The sequence below is a fragment of the Agelaius tricolor genome, unplaced genomic scaffold (genome assembly GCF_023055355.1).
Source record: "Agelaius tricolor isolate 1412-34295 unplaced genomic scaffold, bAgeTri1.0.p SCAF_125, whole genome shotgun sequence".
Taxonomy (NCBI): Eukaryota; Metazoa; Chordata; class Aves; order Passeriformes; family Icteridae; genus Agelaius; species Agelaius tricolor.
The window spans coordinates 103,352-125,439 of NW_027269385.1; the positions used below are offsets into that span (position 1 = coordinate 103,352).

General features: G+C 63.0%; 1 protein-coding gene across 2 annotated transcripts in view; it reads left to right on the forward strand.

Annotated features, from left to right (window-relative positions):
• Positions 1-22,088, forward strand: part of CHD3 (chromodomain helicase DNA binding protein 3) — a 50,856-nt gene that overhangs the window by 21,294 nt on the left and 7,474 nt on the right. For both annotated transcript variants that reach the window (XM_071420097.1, XM_071420096.1), the window contains 20 exons: positions 1,144-1,335; positions 2,701-2,901; positions 4,027-4,164; positions 4,898-5,019; positions 6,409-6,582; positions 6,696-6,837; positions 7,733-7,864; positions 8,492-8,609; positions 9,492-9,616; positions 11,282-11,513; positions 12,508-12,674; positions 13,733-13,910; positions 14,397-14,462; positions 14,972-15,057; positions 15,911-16,044; positions 17,843-17,987; positions 19,265-19,427; positions 19,999-20,111; positions 20,376-20,511; positions 21,187-21,285. In XM_071420097.1, the coding sequence (XP_071276198.1) occupies positions 1,144-1,335; positions 2,701-2,901; positions 4,027-4,164; positions 4,898-5,019; positions 6,409-6,582; positions 6,696-6,837; positions 7,733-7,864; positions 8,492-8,609; positions 9,492-9,616; positions 11,282-11,513; positions 12,508-12,674; positions 13,733-13,910; positions 14,397-14,462; positions 14,972-15,057; positions 15,911-16,044; positions 17,843-17,987; positions 19,265-19,427; positions 19,999-20,111; positions 20,376-20,511; positions 21,187-21,285 (2,863 nt within the window). The remainder of the gene's footprint in view (positions 1-1,143; positions 1,336-2,700; positions 2,902-4,026; positions 4,165-4,897; positions 5,020-6,408; positions 6,583-6,695; positions 6,838-7,732; positions 7,865-8,491; positions 8,610-9,491; positions 9,617-11,281; positions 11,514-12,507; positions 12,675-13,732; positions 13,911-14,396; positions 14,463-14,971; positions 15,058-15,910; positions 16,045-17,842; positions 17,988-19,264; positions 19,428-19,998; positions 20,112-20,375; positions 20,512-21,186; positions 21,286-22,088) is intronic.

A 22,088-nucleotide genomic window follows, 5' to 3' on the forward strand; every position in this document is an offset into this window, starting at 1 on the left:
CAAAAGCTGGGACCCCAAAAACTGGGCACCTCCAAAAGTGGGGACCCTCAAACCTGGGCACTCCAAAAACTGGGGACCCCAAAAACTGGGGACCCTCAACCCGGGCATCCCAAAAACTGGGGACTCCAAAAACTGGGTAGCACAAACCTGGGCACCCCAAAACCTGGGGCAGCCTTTGGGGACATTCCCGGACACCTGGGCACCCCAAAAACCCAGGCACCCCAAAGCTGGGCACCCCAAAAACTGGGGGAGCCTTTGGGGACATTCCTGGACACCTGAGTCCCCCCCAAACCTGGTTCCCCTGAGCCCACCTGAGCCCTGTGACACCTCCAGCCCCATGGGGGTTTTTGGGGTGTCCTGAGTTCCCCCAAACCTGGTTCCCCTGAGCCCACCTGAGCCCTGTGACACCTCCAGCCCCATGGGGGTTTTTGGGGTGTCCTGAACACCTGAGTCCCCCCCAAACCCAGTTCCTGTGACACACCTGAGTTCCCCTGATCCCTGTGTCACCTCCATCCCCATGGGGACGTTGTGGGTGGCGTGTCCCCCCCGGTGACAGCCGTGTCCCCCCAAACCCAGTTCCTGTGACACACCTGAGTTCCCCTGAGCCCCCTGACCCCTCCATCCCCACGGGGACGTTGTGGGTGGCGTGTCCCCCATGGTGACAGCCGTGTCCCCCCAAACCCGGTTCCCCTGATCCCCCTGACCCCTCCATCCCCATGGAGGTGCCCATGGTGGCGTGTCCCCCCCAGTGACAGCCGTGTCCCCCCCAAACCCGGTTCCTGTCACACACCTGATCCCTGTGTCACCTCCATCCCCATGGAGGTGCCCATGGTGGCGTGTCCCCCCCCGGTGACAGCCGTGTCCCCCCAAACCCAGTTCCCCTGATCCCCCTGACCCCTCCATCCCTCTGGGGACGTTTTGGGTGGCGTGTCCCCCCTGGTGACAGCTGTGTCCCCCCCAGACCTGGTTCCCCTGAGCCCTGTGTCACCTCCATCCCCGTGGGGACATTGTGGGTGCTGTGTCCCCCCCTGGTGACAGCCATGTCCCCCCCAAACCCGGTTCCCCTGATCCCCCTGACCCCTCCATCCCCATGGAGGTGCCCATGGTGGCGTGTCCCCCCCGGTGACAGCCGTGTCCCCGCAGCCCACGGTGAAGTACGAGACGCAGCCGCGCTTCATCACGGCCACGGGGGGCACGCTGCACCTGTACCAGCTGGAGGGGCTGAACTGGCTGCGCTTCTCGTGGGCGCAGAGCACCGACACCATCCTGGCCGACGAGATGGGGCTGGGCAAGACCATCCAGACCATCGTCTTCCTCTACTCGCTCTACAAGGAGGTGAGGGCGCCCCTGAGGGCACCTGCCTGGTCACTGGGGTCACTCATGTGGGCCTGGGGTCATCGACGTGGGCCTGGGGTCATCCACGTGGTCATTGGGTCATCCATGTGGTCATTAGGGTCATCCATGTGGGCCTGGGGTCACTCATGTGGTCATTGGGATCATCCACGTGGGCCTGGGGTCATCCATGTGGTCATTGGGGTCATCCATGTAGGCCTGGGGTCATCTATGTGGTCACTGGGGTCGTCCACGTGGGCCTGGGGTCATACACGTAGGCCTGGGGTCATCCACATGGTCATAGGGTCATCCATGTAGGCCTGAGGTGATTCATGTGGTCACTGGGGTCACTCATGTGGTCACTTGGGTCATCCATGTGGGCCTGGGGTCACTCATGTGGGCCTGGGCTCATCCACGTGGTCATTGGGATCATCCACGTGGGCCTGGGGTCATCCATGTGGTCACTGGGGTCACTCACTGGGGACACGTGTGGCCCTCTCCGAGGTCCCCCAGGGCCACCCCCAGTAACCGTTCCTGTGTCCCCATGGTGTGACACAGTGTCCCCAGGGCTGTCCCCTGTGTCCCCATGTGACACAGTGTCCCCAGGGCTGTCCCCTGTCCCCGTGTGTCCCCATGTGACACAGTGTCCCCAGGGCTGTCCCCTGTGTCCCCATGTGACACAGTGTCCCCAGGGCTGTCCCCTGTCCCCGTGTGTCCCCATGTGACACAGTGTCCCCAGGGCTGTCCCCATGTGTCCCCATGTGACACAGTGTCCCCAGGGCTGTCCCCATGGTGTGACACAGTGTCCCCAGGGTGTGTCCCCATGTGACACAGTGTCCCCAGGGCTGTCCCCATGGTGTGACACAGTGTCCCCAGGGCTGTCCCCTGTCCCTGTGGTGTGACACAGTGTCCCCAGGGCGTGTCCCCATGGTGTGACACAGTGTCCCCAGGGCTGTCCCCTGTCCCCGTGTGTCCCCATGTGACACAGTGTCCCCAGGGCTGTCCCCATGTGACACAGTGTCCCCAGGGCTGTCCCCATGGTGTGACACAGTGTCCCCAGGGCTGTCCCCATGTGACACAGTGTCCCCAGGGCTGTCCCCGTGGTGTGACACAGTGTCCCCAGGGCTGTCCCCATGTGACACAGTGTCCCCAGGGCTGTCCCCATGGTGTGACACAGTGTCCCCAGGGCTGTCCCCTGTCCCCGTGTGTCCCCATGTGACACAGTGTCCCCAGGGCTGTCCCCATGTGACACAGTGTCCCCCAGGGCCACACCAAGGGCCCATTCCCCGTGTCCCCATGTGTCCCCTGTCCCCGTGGTGTGACACAGTGTCCCCAGGGCGTGTCCCCATGTGACACAGTGTCCCCCAGGGCCACACCAAGGGCCCGTTCCTCGTCAGCGCGCCGCTCTCCACCATCATCAACTGGGAGCGCGAGTTCCAGATGTGGGCCCCGGCCTTCTACGTTGTCACCTACACGGGGGACAAGGACAGCAGGGCCATCATCCGCGAGAACGAGTTCTCCTTCGACGACAACGCCATGAAGGGCGGCAAGAAGGCCTTCAAGATGAAGGTGAGGCCTGGGGACACCTGGGACGCCTGCGGGTGGCACCTGGGTGGCACCTGGACAGCTGGGGGACAGTGGGGTGGCACCTGGACAACTGCGGGTGGCACCTGGACAGCCGGGGGACAGTGGGGTGGCACCTGGACACCTGGGGGTGACACCTGGGATGGCACCTGGACACCTGGGGGTGACATCTGGACAGCTGGGGGACAGTGGGGTGGCACCTGGACACCTGGGGGTGACACCTGGGTGCCACCTGGACAGCTGGGGGTGACACCTGGACACCCACGGGTGGCACCTGGGTGGCACCTGGACACCTGCGGGTGACACCTGGACAGCCGGGGGACAGTGGGGTGGCACCTGGACACCTGGGGGTGGCACCAGGACAGCTGGGGGACAGTGGGGTGACACTGGGACACCTGTGGGTGACACCTGGGTGGCATCTGGGACACCTGCAGGTGACACCTGGACAGCTGGGTGACACCTGGGTGCCACCTGGACACCTGAGGGTGACATCTGGACAGCTGGGGGTGGCACCTGGGGTGGCACCTGGACACTTGGGTCACCTTGGGGTCCAGGGTGGAGTTTTTCCATGTTTTGGGGTTCTGGGTGAGGTTTGGGGGGGTTTGGGGGGGTTTTTGGGGTTCTGGATGGGTTTGGGGGATTCTGGATGGGTTTTTGGGGTTCTGGGTGGGTTTGGGGGATTTGGGGCAGTTTTTGGGGTTCTGGGTGAGGTTTTGGGGTTCTGGGTGAGGTTTTGGGGTTCTGGGTGGGTTTTTGGGGTTCTGGGTGGGGTTTGGAGGGTTCTGGGTGAGGTTCTGGGGGTTCTGGGTGGGTTTTTCCATGTTTTGGGGTGCAGTGCAGGATTCTGGGGGTTCTGGAAGGGTTTTTGGAGTTCTGGGTGAGGTTTTGGGGTTCTGGGTGGGTTTTTGGGGTTCTGGGTGAGGTTTGGGGGGTTCTGGATGGGTTTTTGGGGTTCTGGGTGGGGTTTGGAGGGTTCTGGATGGGTTTTTGGGGTTCTGGATGGGATTTTTCCACCTTTGGGGTCCCCTATGGGGCCGTGCCCTGTTTGGGGCTCCCTGTGTGTCCGTGCCCCGTTTTGGGGTCCCCCTGAGCCCGTGCCCGTGCCCGCAGCGCGAGGCCCAGGTGAAGTTCCACGTTCTGCTCACGTCCTACGAGCTCATCACCATCGACCAGGCGGCGCTGGGCTCCATCCGCTGGGCCTGCCTGGTGGTGGACGAGGCCCACAGGCTCAAGAACAACCAGAGCAAGGTGGGGGGCACCCCGAAATCTGGGTGTGGGGCTGGGGGCACCCCAAAAACCGGGCATGGGGCTGGGGGCACCCCAAAAACCATCCATGGGGCTGGGGGATTGTTGGGTACCTGCCTGGTGGTGGACGAGGCCCACAGGCTCAAGAACAACCAGAGCAAGGTGGGGGGCACCCCAAAAACCATCCATGGGGCTGGGGGCACCCCAAAAACCGGGCATGGGGCTGGGGGCACCCCACAAGCTGGGGGTGTGAGTGGGAGGCACCCCAAAACCCGAGGGTCCCTGATTTTAGTGTCCCTGAGGGTGCCCCAGGTGTATTTTGGGGTGCCCAGGTGGTTTTGGGGTGCCCTGGCTGCATTTTGGGTCTCCCCTGCTCTATCTGGGGGTGCCCAGGTGTATTTGGGGTGCCCCAGGTGTATTTTGGGGCCCCCCTGCTGTGTCTGGGGGTTCCCAGGTGGTTTTGGGGTGTCCCAGGTGTATTTTGGGATGCCCCAGGTGCATTTTGGGGCACTCCTGCTGTATCTGGGGGTGCCCCAGGTGTATTTTGGGGTGTCCCAGGTGCATTTTGGGATGCCCCAGGTGTGTTTTGGGGTGCTCAGGTGTATTTTGGGGTGTCCCAGGTGGTTTTGGGGTGCCCCAGGTGGGTTTTGGGGTGCCCCAGGTGGTTTTGGGGCACCCCAGGTGCGTCTGGGGGTGCCCAGGTGGTTTTGGGGTGTCTGAGGCCGTGTCCCCGCAGTTTTTCCGGGTGCTGAACGGGTACAAGATCGAGCACAAGCTGCTGCTGACGGGGACCCCGCTGCAGAACAACCTGGAGGAGCTGTTCCACCTGCTCAACTTCCTGACACCCGAGCGCTTCAAGTGCGTCCCCTGGGTCACCTGGGTCACCCCCTGGGTCACCTGTGTCACCTGTGTCACCTGTCCCCCCTCTGTCACCCCCTGTGTCACCTGTGTCCCCATGCAGGAGCTGTTCCACCTGCTCAACTTCCTCACACCCGAGCGCTTCAAGTGCGTCCCCTGGGTCACCTGGGTCACCTGTGTCACCTGTGTCACCCCCCGTGTCACCTGTGTCACCTGGGTCACCCCCCGTGTCACCCGTGTCCCTTCTGTCACCTCCTGTCACCTCCTGTCCCACCAAATTCTGGTGTCCCCAAGCTCACCCTGTCCCCGTGTCCCCATGTCCCCATGGTGACCTGGAGGGCTTCCTGTGTCCCCTCCATGTCCCCATGGTGATCCTGTCCCCGTGTCCCCATGTCCCCCTGTCCCCGTGTCCCCGTGTCCCCTCACTGACCCTGTCCCTGTGTCCCCATGTCCCCTCACTGTCCCTGTCCCCGTGTCCCCAGTAACCTGGAGGGCTTCCTGTGTCCCCTCCATGTCTCCCTGTCCCCCTGTCCCCTCACTGTCCCTGTCACCCTGTCCCCAGTAACCTGGAGGAGTTCCTCCATGTCCCCTCACTGTCCCTGTGTCCCCCTGTCCCCTCACTGACCGTGTCCCTGTGTCCCTGTGTCCCCAGTAACCTGGAGGGCTTCCTGTGTTCCCTCCATGTCCCCTCACTGTCCCTGTCCCCTTGTCCCCTCACTGTCCCTGTCCCTGTGTCCCCACACTGTCCCTGTCCCCGTGTCCCCTCACTGTCCGTGTCCCCATGTCCCCAGTAACCTGGAGGAGTTCCTCCATGTCCCCTCACAGACCATCTCCCCCTGTCCCCTCACTGTCCCTGTCCCCATGTCCCCTCACTGTCCATGTCCCTGTGTCCCCCTGTCCCCATGTCCCCTCACTGTCCCTGTCCCCGTGTCCCCTCACTGTCCGTGTCCCCGTGTCCCCAGTAACCTGGAGGGCTCTTCCATGTCCCCTCACTGACCCTGTCCCTGTGTCCCCCTGTCCCCTCACTGTCCGTGTCCCCATGTCCCCTCACTGTCCCTGTCCCCTCACTGTCCCTGTCCCCTCACTGTCCGTGTCCCCGTGTCCCCAGTAACCTGGAGGAGTTCCTCCATGTCCCCTCACTGTCCCTGTGTCCCCATGTCCCCTCACTGTCCCTGTCCCCTCACTGTCCCTGTCCCCGTGTCCCCAGTAACCTGGAGGAGTTCCTGTGTCCCCTCACTGTCCCTGTCCCCTCACTGTCCCTGTCCCTGTCCCCATGTCCCCTCACTGTCCGTGTCCCCGTGTCCCCAGTAACCTGGAGGGCTCCTCCATGTCCCCTCACTGTCCCTGTGTCCCCATGTCCCCTCACTGTCCGTGTCCCCGTGTCCCCAGTAACCTGGAGGGCTTCCTGGAGGAGTTTGCCGACATCTCCAAGGAGGACCAGATCAAGAAGCTCCACGACCTGCTGGGTCCCCACATGCTGCGGCGCCTCAAGGCCGACGTCTTCAAGAACATGCCGGCCAAGACGGAGCTGATCGTGCGCGTGGAGCTCAGCCCCATGCAGAAGTAGGGCCCCGTCCCCAATGTCCCCAATGTCCCCTGCCCTGGGGACTGTCCCCGGCCCTGCCAGGGCCACCGCGGTGTCCCCAGAGCGGCCGGTGGCACCGCTGTCCCCGCAGGAAGTACTACAAGTACATCCTGACGAGGAACTTCGAGGCGCTCAACTCGCGGGGCGGGGGGAACCAGGTGTCGCTGCTCAACATCATGATGGACCTCAAGAAGTGCTGCAACCACCCCTACCTGTTCCCCGTGGCTGCCATGGTGGGGACATGGGGACAGCGGGGACGTGGGGGGCATTGGGGGGTGTGGGGGGACACGGGGACAACAGGGACACGGGACACAACAGGGACAGTGGGGACATGGGGATACCAGGGACAGTGGGGACATGGGGACACCGGGGGTGTGGGGGGACACGGGGACACCAGGGACACGGGGATGCCAGGGACAGTGGGGGGCATTGGGGGGTGTGGGGGGACACGGGGACACCAGGGACACGGGGACACCAGGGACATGGGGACACCAGGGGTGTGGGTGGACACGGGGACACCACGGACATGGGGACAGCTGGGAGTGTGAGGGGACTCTGGGGACACCAGGGACACCAGGGGTGTAGGGGGACACAGGGACAGTGGGGACATGGGGACAGCTGGGAGTGTGAGGGGACATGGGGACACCAGGGACATGGGGACAAGGAGAGGACATGGGGGGACATGGGGATAGGGAGGGGTTAAAAGGATGTGGGACATGGGGACAGGGAGGGGACATGGGGACGGACATGGAGGGATGTGGGGACAAGAAGGGGTTGGAGTGACACGGCAGGGACAGAGGGACATGGGGTGGAGGAGCAGGGGACATGGAGATCGTGGGGGGACACTTGTCCCTGTGGGTGACACGGTGGTGTCCCCATGGGTGACCTGGCGGTGTCCCCATGGGTGACCTGGTGGTGTTCCTGTGGGTGATGTCCCCATGGGTGACCTGGTGGTGTCCCCATGGGTGGTGTCCCCATGGTTGATGTCCCCGTGGGTGACCTGGTGGTGTTCCTGTGGGTGATGTCCCCATGTGTGACCTGGCAGTGTCCCTGTGGGTGACCTGGCAGTGTCCCCATGGGTGACCTGGTGGTGTCCCCATGGTGACCTGGCGGTGTCCCTGTCCCCAGGAGTCCCCGAAGCTGCCGAGTGGCGCCTACGAGGGCGGGGCCCTGATCAAGGCCTCGGGGAAGCTGCTGCTGCTGCAGAAGATGCTGCGCAAGCTGAAGGAGCAGAACCACCGCGTGCTCATCTTCTCCCAGGTGGGACCCCAAAATATCCCAAAATATCCCCAAAACCACCCAAAATCCCACCAGAACCACCGCGTGCTCATCTTCTCCCAGGTGGGACCCAAAACACCCTAAAATAGCCCAAAATATCCCAAAATATCCCCAAAACCACCCCAGAACCACCGGGTGCTCATCTTCTCCCAGGTGGGACCCAAAACCGCCCCAAAATATCCCAAAATATCCCAAAAACCACCCCCAGAACCACCGCGTGCTCATCTTCTCCCAGGTGGGACCCCAAAATACCCCAAATCCCCCCAGTCTGCCCAGTACAGGGTCTCCAGTCCCTCCCAGTCCCTCCCAGTCCTTCCCAGTCTGCCCAGTATGGGCTCTCCCAGTCCTTCCCAGTCCCTCCCAGTCCTTCCCAGTTTCCTCCCAGTCCCTCCCAGTCCCTCTCAGTCCCTCCCAGTGCCTCCCAGTCCCTCCCAGTCCTTCCCAGTGTGCCCAGTACAGGGTCTGCAGTCCCTCCCAGTCCCTCCCAGTCCCTCCCAGTGCCTCTCAGTGCCTCCCAGTCCCTCCCAGTGTGCCCAGTACAGGGTCTGCAGTCCCTCCCAGTCCCTCCCAGTGCCTCCCAGTGCCTCCCAGTCTGACCAGTGCTCACAGATGACGAAGATGCTGGACCTGCTGGAGGATTTCCTGGACTACGAGGGCTACAAGTACGAGCGCATCGACGGCGGCATCACCGGGGCCCTGCGGCAGGAGGCCATCGACCGCTTCAACGGTAGGGACAGGGGACGGGGACAGGGATGGGGACAGGGAGAGGGGACAGGGACAGGGATGGGGACAGGGGATGGAGCAGGGCCCTGCAGCAGGAGGCCATCGACCGCTTCAACGGTAGGGACAGGGGATGGGGACAGAGGGGACAGGGACAGGGATGGGGACAGGGACAGGGGACAGGGACAGGGGACAGGGATGGGGACAGGGACAGGGACAGGGACAGGGGACAGGGACAGGGGACAGGGATGGGGACAGGGACAGGGACAGGGGACAGGGACAGGGACGGCGACAGGGGACAGGGACAGGGACAGGGACAGGAGATGGGGACGGGGACAGGGGACAGGGATGGGGACAGAGGACAGGGATGGGGACAGGGAGAGGGGACATGGATGGGGACAGGGATGGGGGACAGGGGACAGGGGCCCTGCGGCAGGAGGCCATCGACCACTTCAACGGTAGGGACAGGGGACAGGGACGGGGACAGGGACAGGGACAGGGACTGGGACAGGGACAGGGGACAGGGATGGGGACAATGACAGGGACAGGGATGGGGACAGGGGGAGTTCAGGTGTCCTGAGGAATTCAGGTGATTTTGGGGTGAATTTGGGGCGTTTTGGGTCCGTCACTGACGCCGGGGGGGCAGCGCCGGGGGCGCAGCAGTGTGAGGGTGATTTTGGGGTGAATTTGGGGCGTTTTGGGTCCGTCACTGACGCCGGGGGGGCAGCGCCGGGGGCGCAGCAGTGTGAGGGTGATTTTGGGGTGAATTTTGGGTATTTTGGGTCCGTCACTGACGCCGGGGGGGCAGCGCCGGGGGCGCAGCAGTGTGAGGGTGATTTTGGGGTGAATTTGGGGCGTTTTGGGTCCGTCACTGACGCCGGGGGGGCAGCGCCGGGGGCGCAGCAGTTCTGTTTCCTGCTGTCGACGCGGGCCGGGGGCCTCGGCATCAACCTGGCAACGGCCGACACGGTGGTGATCTTCGACTCGGACTGGAACCCCCACAACGACATCCAGGTGGGCACCCGGGCACGGGCACCTGGGCACTGGCACACACCTGGGGACTGGCACACACCTGGGGACTGTCACACACCTGGGGACTGGCACACACCTGGGCACTGACACACACCTGGGCACTGTCACACACCTGGGCACTGGCACACACCTGGGCACTGTCACACACCTGGGCACTGGCACACACCTGGGCACTGGCACACACCTGGGCACCAGCACCTGGGCACTGTCACACACCTGGGGACTGGCACCTGGGCACTGTCACACACCTGGGCACCGACACCTGGGCACTGGCACACACCTGGGGACTGGCACCTGGGCACTGTCACACACCTGGGCACCGACACCTGGGCACTGGCACACACCTGGGGACTGGCACCTGGGCACTGTCACACACCTGGGCGCTGGCACACACCTGGGGACTGGCACCTGGGCACTGTCACACACCTGGGCGCTGGCACCTGGGCACTGTCACACACCTGGGCACTGTCACACACCTGGGGACTGGCACCTGTTAAATGCCATCACTTGGGCACCTGGACAGTGTCACCTGGCCAGTGCCATCCCCCAGAATCGGGCACCTGGACAGTGTCCCTGTCCCTGCAGGCCTTCAGTGGAGCTCGCCACATTGGCCAGGCTGTCCCCTCATGTCCCTGGGGCGTCCCCATCCCATCTGACATGTCCCTGACCTGTCCCCACCATGTCCCCACCATGTCCCCACCATGTCCCCACCATGTCCCCACCATGTCCCCGTCCCCGTAGGCGTTCAGCCGGGCTCACCCCATGGGCCAGGCTGTCCCCTCATGTCCCTGGTGTGTTCCTGGTGTGTCCCCCATCCCATCTGACCTGTCCCCACGCTGTCCCCACAATGTCCCCACCATGTCCCCATCCCCACAGGCCTTCAGCCGGGCTCACCGCATCGGCCAGGGTGTGTCCCCATCCCATCTGTCATGTCCCTTCTGTGTCCCCAAGCTGTCCCTGACCTGTCCCCATCCCCACAGGCCTTCAGCCGGGCTCACCCCATGGGCCAGGCTGTCCCCTCATGTCCCTGCTGTGTCCCCATGCTGTCCCCATGCTGTCCCTGACCTGTCCCCATCCCATCTGTCATGCTCCTGATGTGTCTCCACGCTGTCCCCATGCTGTCCCTGACCTGTCCCCATCCCCACAGGCCTTCAGCCGGGCTCACCGCATCGGCCAGGCTGTCCCCTCATGTCCCTGGTGTGTCCCCATGCTGTCCCCACGCTGTCCCTGACCTGTCCTGTCCCTCTCAGGCATTCAGCCGGGCTCACCCCATGGGCCAGGCTGTCCCCTCATGTCCCTGCTGTGTCCCCACGCTGTCCCCACGCTGTCCCCACGCTGTCCCCACGCTGTCCCTGACCTGTCCCCATCCCATCTGTCATGTCCCTGATGTGTCCCCACGCTGTCCCCACGCTGTCTCTGACCTGTCCCCATCCCATCTGTCATGTCCCTTCTGTGTCCCCACGCTGTCCCCACGCTGTCCCTGACCTGTCCCTCCCTCTCAGGCCTTCAGCCGAGCTCACCGCATCGGCCAGGCTGTCCCCTCATGTCCCTGATGTGTTCCTGGTGTGTCCCCATCCCATCTGTCATGCCCCTGATGTGTCCCCACGCTGTCCCCACAATGTCCCCACCATGTCCCTGTCCCTGCAGGCCTTCAGCCGGGCTCACCGCATCGGCCAGGCCAACAAGGTGATGATTTACCGCTTCGTGACGCGGGCCTCGGTGGAGGAGCGGATCACGCAGGTGGCCAAGCGCAAGATGATGCTGACGCACCTGGTGGTGCGCCCGGGGCTGGGCTCCAAGGCCGGCTCCATGTCCAAGCAGGAGCTCGACGACATCCTCAAGTTCGGCACCGAGGAGCTCTTCAAGGACGAGAACGAGGGTGGGCATGGGGTGGGATCGATGGGGTGGGATAATGGGATGGGATGGGATGGGGTGGGATCAATGGGGTGGGATCAATGGGGTGGGGTGGACTGGGCCGTGTTGGGTTGGACTGGGCCGTATTGGGCCTTGTTGGGTTGGACTAGGCCGTGTTGGGCTGGACTGGGCTGTGCTGGACTGGACTGGGCTGTGTTGGGTTGGACTGGGCTGTGTTGGGTTGGACTGGGCCATGTTGGGTTGGACTGGGCTGTGTTGAGTTGGACTGGCCATGTTGGGTTGGACTGGGCCATGTTGGGCCTTGTTGGGTTGGACTGGGCCATGTTGGGTTGGACTGGGCCGTGTTGGTTTGGACTGGGCTGTGCTGGGCTGGACTGGGCTGTGTTGAGTTGGACTGGGCCGTGTTGAGTTGGACTGGCCATGTTGGGCTGGACTGGGCCATGTTGGGCTGGACTGGGCCGTGTTGGGCTGGACTGGGCTGTGTTGGGCTGGACTGGGCCGTGTTGGGCTGGACTGGGCCGTGTTGGGCCGTGTTGGTTTGGACTGGGCTGTGTTGGGCTGGACTGGGCCATGTTGGGCTGGACTGGGCTGTGTTGGGCTGGACTGGGCTGTGCTGGATTGGACTGGGCCATGTTGGGTTGGACTGGGACGTGTTGGGCTGGACTGGTCCATGTTGAGTTGGACTGGGCTGTGTTGAGTTGGACTGGCCATGTTGGGCTGGACTGGGCTGTGTTGGGCTGGACTGGGCCGTGTTGGGCTGGACTGGGCCGTGTTGAGTTGGACTGGGCCATGTCAAGCCATGTTGGGGTGTGACAAAACCGTGTCACATCACCTTGGAGCGCGTCCCCACGTGTCCCAGCATGCGTGGCCGTGTCCGGCCGTGTCCCAGCACGCGTGACCGTGTCCCAGCACACGTGGCCGTGTCCGGCCGTGTCCCAGCACGCGTGGCCGTGTCCGGCCGTGTCCCAGCACGCGTGACACGGCGTGGCCACACGCAGGGGACAACAAGGAGGAGGACAGCAGCGTCATCCACTACGACAACGAGGCCATCGCGCGGCTGCTGGACCGCAACCAGGACGCCACCGACGACGCCGACGTGCAGAACATGAACGAGTACCTGAGCTCCTTCAAGGTGGCCCAGTACGTCGTCAGGGAGGAGGACAAGGTGTGCTGGGGACACTGGGGACAATGGGGACACTGGGGGGACACTGGGGACACTGGAGGACACGGGCGTGGTGGGGCTGGGGAGCCTGGAGGGGATGGACGAGCACCTGAGCTCCTTCAGGGTGGCCCAGTCAGGGAGGAGGACAAGGTGTGCTGGGGACACTGGGGACAATGGGGACACTGGGGGGACACTGGGGGGACACTGGGGGACGTGGGCGTGGCGGGGATGGAGAGATGTTGGGTGGGTGAAGGACGTGGGGACATTGGAGATGGTGGAGAGGGAAGTGATGGGGACAATGGGATGGGGACAGTGGGATTGGGGACAGTGGGATGGGGACAATAGAATGGGGACAGTGGGACTGGGGATAATGGGATTGGGGACAATGGGATTGGGGTCAGTGGGATTGGGGACAATGGGATTGGGGACAATGAGATTGGGGACAATGGGATGGGGACAATGGGATGGGGACAATGGGATTGGGGACAGTGGGATGGGGACAGTGTGACTGGGGACAATGGGATGGGGACAGTGGGACTGGGGACAATGGGATTGGGGACAATGGGATGGGGACAGTGGGACTGGGGACAGTGAGATGGGGACAGTGGGATTGGGGACAATGAGATGGGGACAGTGGGATTGGGGGACAATGGGATTGGGGACAGTGAGATGGGGACAAGGAGATTGGGGACAATGGGACAATGGAGTTGAGGACTGGAGAGGATGGAGATGATGGAGACAGTGGAGATGAAGATGATGATGAAAATGATGAAGATGGGAACAGTGGAGATGGAGATGATGAGGATAAGGATGATGATGGAGATGGGGATGATGATGAAGGTGGAGATGATGATGAGGATAAGGATGATGATGGAGATGGGGATGATGATGATGATGATGATGGAGATGATGATGCTGATGATGCTGGAGACACCAAGGACAGGGACGCCAGAGCTGGGCACACCATCCCCAGCGCTGACCAACATGGCACTGACCCCAGGTGACCCTGGGTGACCCCGAGTGACCCCGGGTGACCCCGAGTGACCCCGAGTGTCCGGCAGATCGAGGAGATCGAGCGCGAGATCATCAAGCAGGAGGAGAACGTGGACCCCGACTACTGGGAGAAGCTGCTGAGGCACCACTACGAGCAGCAGCAGGAGGACCTGGCCCGGAACCTGGGCAAGGGCAAGCGCGTGCGCAAGCAGGTCAACTACAATGATGCTGCCCAGGAGGACCAAGGTGGGCACTGGGAGGGACTGGGAGGGACTGGGACACACTGGGAGGGACTGGGACACACTGGGAGGGACTGGGACACACTGGGATAGCATTGGGACAGACTGGGATGGAACCCGGGCAAGGGCAAGCGCGTGCGCAAGCAGGACAACTACAACGACGCTGCCCAGGAGGACCAAGGTGGGCACTGGGAGGGACTGGGAGGGACTGGGATGGACTGGGAGGGACTGGGATGGCACTGGGACAGAACCTGGGCAAGGGCAAGCACAGGTCAACTACAACGCCGCCGCCCAGGAGGACCAAGGTGGGCACTGGGAGGGACTGGGATGGCACTGGGACACACTGGGACACACTGAGATGGCACTGGGACACACTGGGACAGACTGGGGTGGCTCTGGGACACACTGGGACACACTGGGACAGACTGGGGTGGCACTGGGACACACTGGGACACACTGGGGTGTCACTGAGTGTCCCCACCGTGTCCCCCAGACAACCAGTCTGAGTACTCGGTGGGCTCCGAGGAGGAGGACGAGGACTTCGACGAGCGGCCCGAGGGTGAGGGACCCTGGGGGGACAGGGGGTCCCCAAAGGGGGTCAGAGTGTCACTAAAGGGGTTCTGGGTGTCCTCAAGGGGGGGTCTGGGTGTCCCCAAGGGGGTCTGGGTGTCACTAAAGGGGTCTGGGTGTCCCCAAGGGGGGGTCAGAGGTCCTGGGGCATTTGGGGTGGCCCCAAGGTGGGTCAGGGTGTCCCTAAGGGGGTCAGGGTGCCATTGGGGGGGTCAGGGTGCCATGGGGGGGGTCAGGGTGTCCCCAAGGTGGGGTCAGGGTGCCATGGGGGGGGTCAGGGTGCCATGGGGGGGTCAGGGTGCCATGGGTGGGGTCAGGGTGCCATGTGGGGGGGTCAGGGTGCCATTGGGGGGGTCAGGGTGCCATGGGGGGGTCAGGGTGCCATGGGTGGGGTCAGGGTGCCATTGGGGGGGTCAGGGTGTCCCTAAGGGGGTCAGGGTGCCATGGGGGGGGTCAGGGTGCCATGTGGGGGGGTTGCTGACCCCTCCCCTCCCCCAGGCCGGCGTCAGTCCAAGCGGCAGCTGCGGAACGAGAAGGACAAACCCCTCCCCCCACTGCTGGCCCGGGTGGGCGGCAACATCGAGGTGAGGGGGGGACCCTGGGGACACCTGGGGACACCCCTGGGGACACCCCGGGGCTTGGGGACACCCCTGGGGACACACCTGGGGGGACACACCTGGGGGATTTGGGGACATTCCCGGGAGCTTGGGGACACCCCGGGGCCACCTGGGTCCCCAAATCAGAGGATCAGGGGTCACTTGGAGCCCACTGTGCCCACGTCTGGGGACAAGGCACAGGGGGGGACTCTGCACAGCCAATGTCCCCAATGTCCCCTTGATGTCCCCAATGTGTCCCCAATGTGTCCCCAGGTGTTGGGGTTCAACACGAGGCAGTGTTGAGCTTTCATGTGCTGGGGGGTGATGGCAGGGTGTCCCCAATGTCCCCAGTGTCCCCAATGTCCCCAATGCCCCCAATGTCCCCAGTGTCCCCAATGTCCCCAATGCCCCCAATGTCCCCAATGTCCCCAATGTCCCCAGTGTCCCCAGTGTCCCCAATGTCCCCGATGTCCCCGATGCCCCCAATGTCCCCAGTGTCCCCAATGTCCCCGCTGTCCCCCCAGGTGCTGGGGTTCAACACGAGGCAGCGCAAGGCTTTCCTCAATGCCTTGGGGGATGATGGCAGAATGTCCCCTGTCACCCGTGTCCCCAATGTTCCCCAATGCCCCCAATGTCCCCGATGTCCCCAATGCCCCCAGTGTCCCCAATGCCTCCAATGTCCCCAGTGTTCCCAGTGCCCTGGAGGTCCCCATTGTCCCTGATGTCCCCAATGTCCCCAGTGTTCCCAATGTCCCCAGTGCCCCCGATGTCCCCAATGTCCCCAATGTCCCCAATGCCCCCAATGCCCCCAGTGTCCCCAATGTCCCCGCTGTCCCCCCAGGTGCTGGGGTTCAACACGAGGCAGCGCAAGGCTTTCCTCAACGCCGTCATGCGCTGGGGGATGCCCCCCCAGGACGCCTTCACCTCCCAGTGGCTCGTGAGGGACCTGCGGGGCAAAACCGAGAAGGAGTTCAAGTAGGTGACAAAGGGGACACACCTGGGGACACACCTGGGGACACCGGGGAGGGGTGGTGGCACTGCGGAGACCACAGGATCTATTGGGGAAAGGTGGCGTCAAGGACGGGTGGTGGCATCAGGGACAGGTGGGTGGCACTGGGGACAAGGGTTGACACCGGGTGGTGGCACTGGGGACAGGCGGTGGCGTCAGGGGGACAGGTGGTGGCAGGGTAGTGAGGTGTCCGTGTGTCCCCATGTCCTCATGTTGTCCCCATGTCCTCTGTGTGTCCTTTCATCCCCATGTCCTTATTGTCCCCGTGTCCCCTCATCTTCCTGTGTGGCCCTGTGCCCTCCATTGTCCCATGTCCCCAGTGTCCCCCAGTGTCCCCAATGTCCCCAATGTCCCCAATGTCCCTGATGTCTCCAATGTCCCTGATGCCCCTCAATGTCCCCAATGTCCCAATGTCCCCAATGTCCCAATGTCCCCAATGTCTCCAATGTCTCCAATGTCCCCAATGTCCCGATGTCCCCAATGTCTCCGATGTCTCCAATGTCCCCAATGTCCCTGTGCCCTCCATTGTCCCATGTCCCCAATGTCCCAAATGTCCCCAATGTCCCCAATGTCCCCAATGTCTCCAATGTCCCCAATGTGCCCAATGCCCCTCAATGTCCCCAATGTCCCCGATGTCCCCAATGTCCCCAATGTCCCCAGATGTCCCCGTGCCACATGATGAGCCCTTACTCAGCCGAGCGCTGTCCCTGTCGGTGTTCCTGGGGCCCGGACGAGGCCGTGTCCCCCTCAGCCCGACACAAAGCCACCCCCGATGTCCCCGTGTCCCCCTCGGGGGGCCGGGTGTGGCCCAGGGGACGCCAGAGCGGTGGCAGGTCCCTGGTCCCTGCCATGACCCCGGCACAGCCCCCACGGGCGCCGTGACGAGGGGACGGGCTGATGGTGCGGGGACAGCGGGGACAGCAGGGACACTGGGGACATCAGGGACACTGGGGACATTGGGGACACTGGGGACATTGGGGACATTGGGACAGCAGGGATATCAGGGACACCAGGGACACTGGGGACATCAGGGACCCCGGGGACACTGGGGACAGGATCTGTGGGGACAGTGACCTTGGGGCAGGGTGTGTGGGCGTGGTGGCACAGGTGGCACAGGCAGGGGCACGGGCAGTGTCAGTGGCACAATCAGGGGTGGTGGCAGTGGCCATGGGTTGGTGGCAGTGGCCATGGAGTGTTGGCCTAGGGGTGGTGGCCCAGCAGTGGCCCTGAGCACTGTCCCCAGGGCCTACATGTCCCTGTTCCTGCTGTCCCCTGTTCCTGCTGTCCCCAAGGCCTACATGTCCCTGTTCATGCTGTCCCTGTTCCTGCTGTCCCCATTCATGCTGTCCCCTGTCCCCAGGGCCCACGTGTCCCTGTTCATTCTGTCCCCAGGGCCCAGGGCCCACATGTCCCTGTTCATGCTGTCCCTGTCCCCATTCATGCTGTCCCTGTCCCCAGGGCCCACGTGTCCCTGTTCCTGCTGTCCCTGTTCATGCTGTCCCTGTCCCCATTCATGCTGTCCCTGTTCCTGCTGTCCCCATTCATGCTGTCCCTGTCCCCAGGGCCCACGTGTCCCCATTCATGCTGTCCCCTGTTCATGCTGTCCCTGTTCATGCTGTCCCTGTCCCCAGGGCCTCCGTGTCCCTGTTCCTGCTGTCCCCATTCATGCTGTCCCTGTTCATGCTGTCCCTGTCCCCATTCATGCTGTCCCCATTCATGCTGTCCCTGTCCCCTGTCCCCTGTTCATGCTGTCCCTGTCCCCAGGGCCTACGTGTCCCTGTTCATGCGCCACCTGTGCGAGCCGGGCGCCGACGGCTCCGAGACCTTCGCGGACGGCGTCCCCAGGGAGGGGCTGAGCCGGCAGCAGGTGCTGACCCGCATCGGAGTCATGTCCCTCGTCAAGAAAAAGGTACCTGGGACACCTGGGGACACCTGGGGACACCTGGGACACCCAGGGACACCCAGGGACAGGCTGGGGACAGCCCAGCCTGAACACGGGGAGGGGCTGAGCCGGCAGCAGGCGCTGACCCGCATTGGAGTCATGTCCCTTGTCAAGGAAAAGGTACCTGGGACACCTGGGGACAGGCTGGGGACACACCTGGGGACAGGCCTGAGCACCTGGGGACAGGCTGGGGACAGGCTGGACACCTGGGGACACACCTGGGACAGCCTGAATGCCTGGGGACACACCTGGGTACAGCCCTGGGACAGTCAGGGACAGCCCTGGGACACCTGGGGACACACCTGGGGACAGCCTGGGAACAGCCTGGACACCTGGGGTTCCTTGGGCAGGTTTTTGGGGTGAATTTTTGGGATTTTTGGGGTTTTTGGGGTGGATTTTTGGGGTTTTTAGGGTTTTTGGGGTTTTTGACCCCCCCCGTTGTGTCCCCTGTGCAGGTGCAGGAGTTCGAGCTCCTCAATGGGCGCTGGTCCCTGCCCGAGCTGGGCCCTGGGGATGTTTTAGGGTCCCTTTTTGGGGTTTTAGGGGTGGATTTTGATGTTTTTGGGGTGGGATTTTTTGGGGTTTTTGAGGTTTTTGGGATGGTTTTTCAGGGTTTTTGTGTTCCCCTGACCCCTCCACGTCCCCTGTGCAGGTGCAGGAGTTGGAGCTCCTCAACGGGTGCTGGTCCTCCCTGCCCGAGCTGGGCCCTGGGCATGTTCTAGGGTCCCTTTTTGGGGCAGGTTTTTGGGGTGGATTTTGATGTTTTTAGGGCAGGTTTTAGGGGTGGATTTTGATGTTTTTGGGGTGGGATTTTTTGGGGTTTTCAGGGTTTTTGGGATCCCCTGACCCCTCCACGTCCCCTGTGCAGGTGCAGGAGTTCGAGCACATCAACGGGCGCTGGTCCCTGCCCGAGCTGGGCCCTGGGCATGTTCTAGGGTCCCTTTTTGGGGGAGGTTTTAGGGGTGGATTTTGATGTTTTTGGGGTGGGATTTTTTGGGGTTTTTGAGGTTTTTGGGATGGATTTTCAGGGTTTTTGTGTTCCCCTGACCCCTCCACGTCCCCTGTGCAGGTGCAGGAGTTCGAGCACATCAACGGGCGCTGGTCCCTGCCCGAGCTGGGCCCTGGGGATGTTTTAGGGTCCCTTTTTGGGGTTTTAGGGGTGGATTTTGATGTTTTTGGGGTGGGATTTTTTGGGGTTTTCAGAGTTTTTGGGATCCCCTGACCCCTCCACGTCCCCTGTGCAGGTGCAGGAGTTCGAGCACATCAACGGGCGCTGGTCCCTGCCCGAGCTGGCCCCCGAGCCCAGCGCCGACTCCAAGCGCTCGTCCCGCGCCTCCTCCCCCGCCAAGACCGGACCCCCCAGCCCCGAGCAGAGCGGCCCCCCCAGCCCCGCGCCCCCCACACCCGGTACCCACGGTGGGGACAGCACGGGGACAGGGACAGGGGACACCGTGGGGACAGGGACAGGGGTGGGGACATGGCTGGGGATATGGGCACAGGGATGGGGACACAATCGGGGCGTCATGGGGACACAGCTGGGGACACGGGGACAAGGATGGGGACAGGGATGGGGACACGGGGACAGGGGTGGGGACACAATGGAGACACAATGGGGACAGGGGTGGGGACACAATGGGGACAGGGGACAGGGGCAGGGGTGGGGACATGGGGACAGGGATGGGGACACAGTGGGGACAGGGATGGGGACAGAGGGACAGGGATGGGGACACAATGGGGACAGGGATGGGGACACAGCTGGGGGCATGGGGACCAGGATGGGGACAGGGAGGGGGACAGGGATGGGGACACAATGGGGGGGTCACGGGGACAGGGCTGGGGACAGGAATGGGGACATGGGGACATGGATGGGGACAGGAATGGGGGCATGGGGACAGGGGTGGGGACAGGGATGGGGACACAATGGGGACACGGCTGGGGACAGGATGGGGACAGATGTGCTGACGTCCCCTGTCCCCAGCCACGCCGGCGCCCAGCGAGCGCGGGGACGGGCCAGGGCCACCCCCGGACAGGGACGAGGGTGACACCAGGGACGAGAAAGAGCCCAAAGGCCCCGAGAAGATGGAGACAGATGTGAGTGACACAACTGTCCCCAACCCTGTCCCTGTCCCCACCACGGCCTCCCTGTCCCAGTCGTCTTCTCCTTGTCCCCAACTCCGTCCCATCCCTGTCCCCAGCTGTGTCCTCGCTGTCCCCAACGCTGTCCCTGTCCCCAATGCTGTCCCCACCCTCCTGTCCCCGTCCCTGTCCCCGTGTCCCCCCTCGGTGTCGCTCTCAGGGGGGCGATGTCCCCACGCATGGGGACGCCGAGGGTGACAGCCCCTCCTGTCCCCGCAGCCCCCTGTCCCCGAGGCGCCACCGTCACCGGGCGATGGCAGCGAGGCCGAAGGGCCCCGCAAGGGGGAGGAGGAGGAGGGACCCGGCCACAGGGACCCCGAGGCCGAAGGGCCCCCGGCCCGCGAGGAGCGGCCAGGTGAGACCCCCGGGAACCCCCAAATCCTGGGAACCCCCAAAATCCCTAATGCCAAAAACCCCAAATCCTGGGAACCCCAAAAACCCCAAATCCCAAAAACCCCAAATCCTGGGAACCCCCAAAATCCCTAATGCCAAAAACCCCAAATCCTGGGAACCCCAAAAACCCCAAATCCCGGGAACCTCAAATCCTAAAAACCCCAAATCCTGGAAACACCAAATCCTGGAAACACCAAATCCTGGGAAACCCAAATCCCAGAACCCCAAACCCCCAAAAACCCCAAATCCCAGAAACCCCAAATCCTGGAATCCCAAAAAACCCAAATCCCGGAAACCCAAAATCCCAAATCTCTGGAAGACACCAAATGCCAAAAACCCCAAATCCCAGGAACCCAAAACCCCCAAATCTCAGAAACCCCAAATCCTGGGAAACACCAAATCCTGGAAACCCCAAAACCCCAAAAACCCCAAATCCCTGGAAAACCCCAAACTGCAAAAACCCCAAATCCCCAAAACCCCAAACCCCCTAAACCCCAAATCCCCAAAATCCCAAAAACCCCAAAACCCCAAAACTCTGAAAACCCCAAAAACCCCAAAACCCCCAAAAACCCCAAAGGCCCCAAAAGCCCCAAAAACCCCAAAGGCCCCAAAAGCCCCAAGAACCCCAACCCCGCAGGTGCCGAGGCCGAGAAGGTTCCGGGGCTGGACAAGGGGGACGAGAAGGCCCCGGAGGAGGAGCCCAAGGAGCGCCCGGGGGACCCCGACCCCAAACGAGGTAATGGGGGCGGGGCTTTAAGGGAAAGGGGCGTGGTCTGACCCACGATGGGCGGGGCTTGATAAAAGGGGGCGTGTCCTAATAGACAGACAGGGTGGGGTTTCACAGAAGGGGGTGTGGCCTAGCACGGAGTGGGTGGTGCTTATTTGAAGGGGTGTGGTCTAAGAGGAGTGGGCGGGGCTTAGAAAAAGAGGTGTGGTCAAACTTGGTGGGGGCGGGGCTTAGCCCACCCCTTGTCTCGTTTATTGTTGGGGCTGGGGAGGTTTTGGGGGGACTGAGGGGGGGTCAGACGTGCCCTGAGACCCCCAAACCCATCCCTGACACCCCAGACCCATCCCTGACACCCCCAAACCCATCCCTGATCCCCCAAACCCATCCCTGACACCCCCAAACCCATCCCTGACCCCTCAAACCCATCCCTGATCCCCCAAACCCATTCCTGACCCCCCCAAACCCATCCCTGAACCCCCCAAATCCATCCCTGAACCCCCCAAAGCCATCCCTGACACCCCAAACCCATCCCTGATCCCCCAAATTTGTCCCTGAACCCCCCAAACCCATCCCTGACACCCCCAAACCCATCCCTGACCCCCCAAACCCATCCCTGACACCCCAAACCCATCCCTAATCCCCCAAATTTGTCCCTGACCCCCCCAAACCCATCCCTGAACCCCCCAAATCCATCCCTGAACCTCCCAAACCCATCCCTGACACCCCAAACCCATCCCTGATCCCCCAAATTTGTCCCTGAGCCCCCAAACCCACCCTAATCCCCCCAAATTTGTCCCTGACACCCCCAAACC